Consider the following 9,376-nt stretch of genomic DNA (forward strand, 5'->3'; position numbering starts at 1 on the left):
TCAGAGCCCCGCGCCTCACGGCAGAGCTCTTCCCTGGGCTGCTCCGCGCTCTGCAGTGCCAGCACCGGGTGCTCGCGGGACTGCGCGTCCCGCCCGTCAGAGAGGGGTGTGACCTGAGAGTTCAGACAGGAGGCGGCTGCTGTGGAGAACGCTCCGCCGCCCGCGGAGCTTTCCCTGACGCGCAGGCTCTCTGCCAGAGCTGCGCGCGCGACGGCAGGGGGCTCCTTCGCACCCGGGCGCCGGGGCCCCAGCCCTCCCGCGGCCGCCGCTCCGGTCCACCATGAGGTCGCCTTTCTACAGCTGCCACAACGCCACCTCAGTGGAGAAGGGCAACTCGGCGACAATGGGCTGGTTGCTTTTCAGCGCGGGCCTCCTGGGCAACCTCCTGGCCCTGGGACTGCTGGCGCGCTCGGGGCTGGGATGGTGCCCTCCGCGCCCGCCGCGCCCGCAGCCGTCGGTCTTCTACGTGCTGGTGTGCGGCCTGACAATCACCGACTTGCTGGGCAAGTGCCTCTTGAGCCCTGTCGTGCTGGCTGCCTACGCGCAGAACCAGAGCCTATGGGTGCTCGTGCCCGCATCGGGCAATTCGCTGTGCCAAGTCTTCGCCTTCTTCATGTCCTTCTTCGGGCTCGCCTCCACGCTGCAGCTCCTTGCCATGGCGCTGGAGTGCTGGCTCTCCCTGGGGCACCCCTTCTTCTACCGACGGCACATCACCCCGCGCCGGGGCGCGCTGGTGGCGCCGGTCGTGAGCGCCTTCTGCCTGGCTTTCTGCTCACTGCCTTTCGCGGGCTTCGGGAAGTTTGTGCAGTACTGCCCCGGCACCTGGTGCTTTATCCAAATGGTCCACGAGGAGGGCTCGTTGTCGGTGCTGGGCTACTCTGTGCTCTACTCCAGCCTCATGGCGTTGCTGGTCCTCGCCACCGTGCTGTGCAACCTGGGCGCTATGAGCAACCTCTACACGATGCACCGGCGCCTGCGGCGCCTCGCGCCCTCCAGCACCAGGGAGCTGCACGCCGTCGAGAGGGAGGCGTCCCCACAGCCCCTGGAGGAGCTGGATCACCTCCTGTTGCTGGCCCTCATGACCGTGCTGTTCACCATGTGTTCCCTGCCCGTAATTGTGAGTCTCTGGGCGCCGAAGCTGTAGGGCACTGGGGCGGTCGGGCCGCGGGCGCGGGGCGGGCAGGGTGGAGCGCGATGGACGCGGTGCGAGAGAAGCTGCGCCCTAAGCTAGGCGGGTTTGTTGCAGCGCTCCCCGAGTCGTATTCCCTCCACAACCCCAAGATATAATCCAAATTGTGGGGTGAAAAGACGGAAAGTTAGAGAACTGAAGGGAAAGACCGAGCCTGACGCTGTCTCCTTAGCTTAACAAAAGAGCCCATTTGGCAGAACCCCCTCCTCTCTGCTTGCCTCTGAGGAGAACTTAAGGTCATTTTTGCTCCCCAGACCTTCGAGGAGCAGAATTTGCATCCTTCTTGGCAATACAAGTCCTCTACCCCCCGAAGGCCAGGTGATGTCTTGTTAGACCTGCCCATGATTTTAGTGGTATGAGAAATAGGCAAATGGTGTCTGGGGGTTCTTCACCGGGGTGTTGGCGTGGAAAGGGAAAAAGGGAAGTTTTAATTCTGCCAGAATGGTTTGCAGAGGTAAATGACTAAAGGCATAGGTTTAATTTTGGAAAGCTTGTGGGTAAAATTGGAGGCGCTGCCGCTGCCACCCAGGAATGGTGGTGGTAGAGGCTGAGGCTGTTTCAGCTGGTCATGTGATTTTTGACAACCTGTCTTGACAGGTTTTTTTTCTATCGTGGCAAGTGAGGTGACTTGAAAGCCATTATCTCAGGTTTCAATTTACTAATGGGGATGGTGGTGGAGATTGAATTACCTCGTGGTTTTGAAGGCAGTGGCCCCTGGGGTCCCCGCCAAGACCCCTGGGAGAGGCTGAACCTTGAGAAACCTTATTCGATTCCGTATTGCTTCTCTCCTTTCCTCCACCCCCAGTGTACCTGTTCAACAAGAACAGCATTTAAATACATTACATTGCCAATTCTGTGTCTTTGGAGTCCTGAGACTTATGTGAATAGGAAAAGTTGTCAAGTTTCTTGTAACAGTGTAGCTGTAGCAATTTTGGATGTTACTGTCAATGATGGATGAAGGGAGAAATATAAAGTGATTTTACCTTAAGTCCTTAATGTGTGGGAAAAGAGTAGTTATAGCATCATTATACAGGAGCAGAATCAGAACTCCCCAAAATAAATAAATATATCTATATAGATACAGATATAGGTATAGATGATATATAGCAGTGGTTATCAAACTTTAGCATGCTCAAAATCATCAGCATAGCTTTTAAAAAGAAAGATGGCTGGGCACCATTTCCCAGAGTTTCTGATTTAGACATTTTTGAAGAACTTTTGTTCTTAAGTTCCCAGGTGACACCAAAGCTTCCGATTCAGGGATCACGTTTGTAGAACCACCCTCTAAAACAGGAGTTGGCAAACCACACAGCCCACAGGCCAAATCTGTTTTGCCTGCTGTCTTTGTACAGCTCTGGAGTTAAGAATAGTCCTTACAAACAAATATTTGCATTCAGTTAGATGATAGGGCCCAAGGGATATGAGCTCCAATTAAACCAAAAACCATGCCAAGAAAACATTTCATTCTTCTCAGTAGATGTGTATTACAAAAAAATCATGTAGTCAGTCATCATTGTTATTATTGTTATATTTTTAATTTCATCAATAAAAAGTTGTGCAAATCTGTTTTCTCTCATAAGTACCTATCAAATAGTCATGATTTTGCCCCTTGGCCAGTAAAACCTAAAATATTTACTATCTGGCCCTTTACAGAAAACTTTTACAGACCTGTATTTTAGAGTGAAAGCTGCATTTACCTATGCTGTGATAAAAGCAGACAGTCAAATGCATGGAAATTTTCATCTGAGTTTGAATGTTTTAGTAAGACTAATACTAAAAGCAGCATGATACAGTGGAAAGAACATTGCAATTGGACATGTCTCTAAGGGGATATGAGTAACTTAGGGTACTGCAAGAATTGAAGGAATAATGAAGTTGAAAATGATTTTCTAAAAAATTTGTAAAGTTCCAAATATATGTAATGTTGATAGCATTTTTCACAGGAACCATCATTTTCTAGAAAGGGTAAGGGTTTTAGCATCAGACATGAGTTTGAATCAGCCTTCATCACTTACTAACTATAGTAGAGACTTATTTACCCTTTCTGACCTTATGTTCCTCATCTGTAAAATGAGGATAGTCATACGTGTTCTGTAAAATAACTAGGAAGATTTGAAATTATATACATATATATGGGGGTGTGTGTGTGTGTATCTCCTAACCTAGTGCCTGGCCTCAATAATTAGCATCACTATTATTAATAATTATAACTTCCATTTATTATTATTTCTTTCTAGACATAGATAATTAAGAAATACGATCTCCAAAATAAACACTGTTATATAAAAAAGCTAATTATGGAAAGTGACTATCAAGGCACTTTAAAATAGCATTTGTATTCTTGAATAAATGGGAACATTCAAATTATTGCATCATATATAACTATGTAATAGACTACATTTAAATATTTCTAATTCTGAATTATTCCTCTTTTTTAAAATTATTACCTTGATAAGAGAAGTAATACAAGGGATGTTCCAATTACTCCACTGATCATAGACAGAAAATTTTAAAATAATTAAATGACACGTACTGTGTATTCTGATTCCACATGTTCATTTGAAGAAGGGAAAGAAAAAAGAGACAAAATAATGATTTAGACCATACTTATTTATAAGCAATACATAACCACAGCACTAAAGAATACTGAGGAATTATAATTACTAAAACTGTGCTAAGGAAACGTTCCAAAAATTAAGCTTTCGTGAATACTGAAAAAAAAACAAGAGATAGTGTTATCTAGTCTTAGGCAGTGGTTCTCAGACAATTTTTGGTCTAAGGGCACCTTTATACTATTAAAATTATTAAGGACCTAGACAGCTCTTTTTTATGTGGATTATATCTATCAGTATTTATCATACTAGAAATAAAGCTAAGAAATTATATTAATAAAAATATTATTACAAAACAAGATAACAAAATGTACTTGTGGTTTTACATAGGTATAAGGAAAACTGGGATTTCAAAATGATTTAATGAACAATAGTAAGATTACAGAGATTATAGGGTAAATAAGAAAATCATCTTAAGAGCACAGAAGTATTGAAAGTCTCTGAAAATGCACATATGTATACATTCAACCTACTATATTACAAAGTAATACAGAAAACACAAGAATATATGAGCACATAGTCCATTAGTTGTGGAAGTGATGATGTCATATAGTTTCGTAAAACTCATTGTATACCTGTGAGAGAATGAGAGTGAAAAAGGCAAATAGTATCTTTTTATGAAAATAGTTTTGACCTCGTGGACCCACTGAATGAGTATTGGAGACCCCCACACTTTGGAAACTACTCTTCTAAGGAATGGAACTAGCAATTGGAAAAATAAGGCTGTATCTGAAGGTTGGGGGAAACATAAACAACAACAGCAACTTACCCATAAAATAAATATTTCATTAAGCTGGTGAAGAGTTTGTTGGAGTATGATTTTTTGTTAACTTTACAAGAATGCTGGATTAGAATATGATACTTAACTAGACTGAATTTTCAAATTTCCAATTTGATATAGCAGGAAGAAAGTATGGAGAATATAGCATGAGCTTTAGAGGCATTTTGCAGTATATTCTCTAAAGCGTATAACATATTTTCATCAAAATTATTTTTACCTTAGAAAACCTGAGTGTACTAGAGGCTGGTGGGGGCATAGAGATGGATGAGAGAGGGTGATTGTGTATAGATTAGATGTTACTGTTGAAAGGTTTGAAAGCCAGGTAAAGATAGATATGAGCTTGTGTAATCACTTACATCAGAATCCATGGAGTCAGAGAAGTGAATAGAGGGTATTCTGCATGCATTGAGATAGTTCTTGTATGTGTACCATTTTGGTAGTCAGAAAGAATGGGGTGGGATGTTCCTTCCACGGGAGGCTGCTAGAGGCACGTAAGGGATGGTAGGCAAGAGAGGGGCCCAGGGAAAAGGATCTGAAGCAGATTTAAAGGGAAAGAGCAGAGGATGAAGTGTGGGGTGTTATGGTGGGTGGACTGGATAGAAGAGGGCCTCAGAATCTAGGGAGGTCTTCCCAGCAGGGATGTCCAGCCACGGAGTTGGCAACAGCAATATCTGTTGCTCAATGACTCCTAAAAATCCATCAGAGGGCACTCTGCTCACACAGGTCCTTTTTATGGAATCTGAGTCACTGTAAAAATGCCAGGTGTAGAATAATACACTTCCAACACAAATCAAGTGACTTGAAAATACAAATAACCTAATAGAATTGACATGGATAAATACTGCTTAGAAATAAAATAGTTTGTTTTAATTATACAAATATCATTCAGTTGCTCAGATCCCAACTAATCAAGCAAACTTAAATAGTTGGAGTTACATTTTGCCACACTCCACTTTGAGCAGAAAGGGGCCACTGTGAAACAAACTCATGTAAAGTATTTGCTTTTAAAGTCAATTTAAACATATAGCCTATTGTCATCTGTGTATCCATTCAGCACATATCTGGTGCCTACCATGTCCAAGACACTCTGTAATATTTATTGTGGGGATTTAAAATGAGAAAAACATCACATGTGCCTGCATAAACTATAACACAGGAGAAAGGGTAATGCTTATGGTCACAGGGGAGTTTAGAGGAGGAAAGGATCCACTAATTGATAAAATAACAATGCTAGCTAATTATTTGGTTCTTATGATATGCTAGAACTGTTCTTGAGGTTTTATTCATACCATCTCATTCAAACTTCACCATAATCCTGGAAAGTAGATACAGTGATCCCCATTGTAAAGATTAGGAAGTAGAATAACTTGCCTAAAGTTGCACATTCAAAGAGGGGATTCTAACCTAAGTAGTCAGATTCTGCAGCAGATGTGCTTAGTCACTGCCTCAAAGAGGCTTCCTAAAGGGGGTAATATTTGAGGTGGACCTTGAAGGGAAGTAAGATTAGGGCATGTAATCAGTTTCCATACCTGTAAAATGGGGATAATGATCACACTTACTTCATAGGATTTTTGTAAGGATAAAATGAATTTTTTTAAAGTAAGGTATTTAGAACAATGCCTAGGAATATTGTATAGCTCTACAGGGCATTTGCCATTAGTAGTATTAAACAGAAAAGATGGGAGAGGGCGTCCAGATATAAGTAACAGCTGACCCCAATGAAGGCATCTTCCTAAGTGCATTAGATTGGAGTGGCAGAAATGCTCTATAGAGAAGAAAGTAGAAAGCTAAGGAAATGATTATGGGAAAATGCATCTTCTACAGAGACGTTGCTTGATTGCCTTAAATGGATCTGTTCTCTTATCCATATCCCCTCCTACTAATACTGAGTTTGCACATTTTCTGTTCCATTAGAGTCCATGTGTCCCATTATAGAGTTAGAGTTTCAGTAGGCATGAGGAATGTAATGGCAAAAACAAAAGGTGGCCGGCCTCAGGCAGAGTGGGAGGCAATGGTGGTGCTAGTCTAGACAGCAGCGTTGGCTGAATGGCAGGAAAAGCTGTGCTTTGAGGCAGTTTTGCAGGGCTCTGAGAAGGCTGCAGAGACCTCAGGGAAGATCAAGACAGTAACAGTTGGTTAGACACACGTAAGCAGCCTTATATTTTTGTGCGTGTTTTCCCCACTAGCCTGAAAAAAAAAGGATGTCAACCATGAAAAGGTAACAATCAAATCTATGCTAAGAATAAGTAGAGCAGTTTACATGAGTTGAACAGTTCCTCTTTCAAGTTACCTCGTGCCTTTTCATTGTTTGTTGTATTTCTTGTCTCTTCACATTGATTAAAATGTCTGTTTCACTGGTGTCTCCATATATGTGAGTTTCATAAGTGTGACTTATTTCTGAGTGAACTGATAAAAGAGGATAGGAAGCAGACAGAAGAAGGAAAGGAGAACTGAAGAAAGTATGGATTGTAAGAATACTAGCTGGAAAGAGAATCTGTATTTATGGAAGCATGGTGACCCTGTTTGTAAAAGACTCAGCAGATGCTCATGGGCTGGCAGGGACCCGGGAACTGGAGCCCACCAGGTAGAACAGCCTTCAGGGACTTAATCAGACGGGGTCTGTGATGTATACCTCAACTTCTACCGACTTCCCAGGTCTGCCCCTACCTTCCCGGCTCCCCATGTGCACCCAGCAGCTGCAGTAGCCTTAGCTGCTTATCAGTTCACCAAAAATGAGTATTCCAAGCTAAACTGCAGTGTTCTTACAGAAACTTAAGTGAAGTAAGTGAATTTATTGCTGCCATCAACCTTTCAATATCATAATGGAATATTTTTCTTCAAAACAGTATCGTGCTTACTATGGAGCGTTTAAAGATGTCAAGGAGAAAAATGGAACCTCTGAAGAAAAGGAAGACCTCCGAGCCTTGCGTTTTCTATCTGTGATTTCAATCGTGGACCCTTGGATTTTCATCATTTTTAGAACTTCACTATTTCGGATGTTTTTTCATAGGATTTGCATAAGACCTATTATATATAAGACTTGGCACAGCACTTCCTGCCAAACTAACATGGAATCCAGTCTGTGACCGTGTTTTACACTCTCTGGTAAGCTGAGGAAAATATCGCATTTTCAAAGAACCATGGTGTTTTAGAAAATCTTACAATTTAAATTCTTAAAAATTATTTCCCTTAACCAAAGCATCTAAATATATTTTCAAAAGTATTTAACATATGTTAACAATGTGTTGTCACTCTATAGTCATGAACCCCTTTAGTGCATTTTTTCATTTTGTGTTAACAGCAACTAAAATTTCATATATTGTAAACAATGTTAAAAGTCTTAAAGCAATGATATTAATTGTCCCAACATTTGTACTTGGTGGCCCTAATTTTTGGAGAGGTCTTGAGACCTATGCATCTACAGTTATGTGATAGATGTTTTTAAAAAGCATAACAATTTCTTACCCTATTCATTTCTAGTGAAATCTGATTCCTTCATTTCATATTATAATTGCCCTGTTTAGTTCTTTTCTTTGCCAGTTGTTCTAAGGATAGCCTAAATTACACATGCCCCTAAGAGAAGTGAAGTGGGAAATATGACCAGGTCAGGCAGTTGGAGGGGCCTTCCCCAGCCACCATCTGGGGAGGACTCACTGCCTCATGTGGACACCCAAATCCATAAGTGGGCACAAGGCAAGATATGACTGGCATACATCTCAGACAAGAGAAAATTAATTTTTACCTTTTGAAGTCCAATTTCTTTTGTATTGAGGCAGGGGTGTCAGTAGGAATCAAAATTTGGGAGTAGGCTGCAAAATGTTCTTTCAGTTTTTGGAACCTCCATTTTACAAAAAGTTTTATCATATTGATGGATTCTTTGGTGGAAGGATTTATGCTTCTTTGAAAAACAGTGCTGTGCGACTTACCAGAGAACCATGTTTACTATTTGACTGTGGGAAGCAGCCTGGCATTGGCAAGAGCAAAAACCCCACCCAGGACTTAGTTGAGGGTGGTGACAATGGCCTCAACATCTACCTTAACAGCTACCTGTTACAGCCATATTCTGCTCTTTGTGGAAACAGTAAGATCTTATTGAGGTTCCTGAGAGCTACACTTTCAAAGCTGGAGCTGGATGCAGCTCGGAAGGAACATGACTGAGCACTTTAACTGTAATTTGAAAGTTTACAAAGGTTAGCAACGTGAAGACCTAAAGGGAAGAGTGGGGAAATGCAGCTGCAGCTGAAAAGGAGACTGTAAACCCAGTGAGCAGGTAAGAGCTTTCACTTTGGGTAAAAGAACAGATAGGGAAGGGGAGAGGGGTTTCAGCATCTCTGGAGATGCTTCGCGTACGCAACACACTTGGCCTGAGATGCAGAGCCTGCTACATTTGAGGAGTCTTGACACCTCCGGCCAGCAACTCCTTCCGAAGACAAGAGTACAAGTATTTATCTTATTTCCAGCTTAGCAGTAGCCTCATTTTTTTTCATTTCTGGTTCTTCCAGTATCTCAGAGATGGCATAAACCTGGAGATACAGATGCAATTTTTTTGTATAGCACAACTGTGAAAAAGCCAAATCAGGAATACAAGATGTTTAATTTAAGAGTATGACATGATGAAAAAATGTAATTGTTTTTGAAGTTTAACTTTCATTTGTATGTTTAATATATAAGTGTGTGTGTGTTTTATTGTCAGAGGAAGTGCGTCACTTTTGTACTCTCTTTTTGCCAGGTGTGTTATGATAACTGTCCAGATAACCTGAAAAGGTCCCAGATGAATCAATAAACATAATTTTA

General features: G+C 41.9%; 1 protein-coding gene across 1 annotated transcript; it reads left to right on the forward strand.

Annotated features, from left to right (window-relative positions):
• Window positions 1-280: 280 nt before the first annotated feature.
• On the forward strand, window positions 281-7,668 carry PTGDR (prostaglandin D2 receptor). Its single transcript, XM_069464892.1, has 2 exons — window positions 281-1,117; window positions 7,429-7,668. Exons 1-2 carry the CDS (start codon window positions 281-283, stop codon window positions 7,666-7,668), a joined length of 1,077 nt encoding a protein of 358 aa, XP_069320993.1.
• The last annotated feature ends 1,708 nt before the right edge of the window (window positions 7,669-9,376 follow it).

Source organism: Eulemur rufifrons, chromosome 2 (genome assembly GCF_041146395.1).
Source record: "Eulemur rufifrons isolate Redbay chromosome 2, OSU_ERuf_1, whole genome shotgun sequence".
NCBI lineage: Eukaryota > Metazoa > Chordata > Mammalia > Primates > Lemuridae > Eulemur > Eulemur rufifrons.

Excerpts from the sequence above, each read along its gene's own strand:
- PTGDR (XM_069464892.1), top strand. The coding sequence starts at position 281 with ATGAGGTCGCCTTTCTACAGCTGCCACAACGCCACCTCAGTGGAGAAG. Across the intron at positions 1,118-7,428 it reads TGTGTTCCCTGCCCGTAATT|TATCGTGCTTACTATGGAGC; the intron begins GTGAGTCTCTGG and ends TCTTCAAAACAG.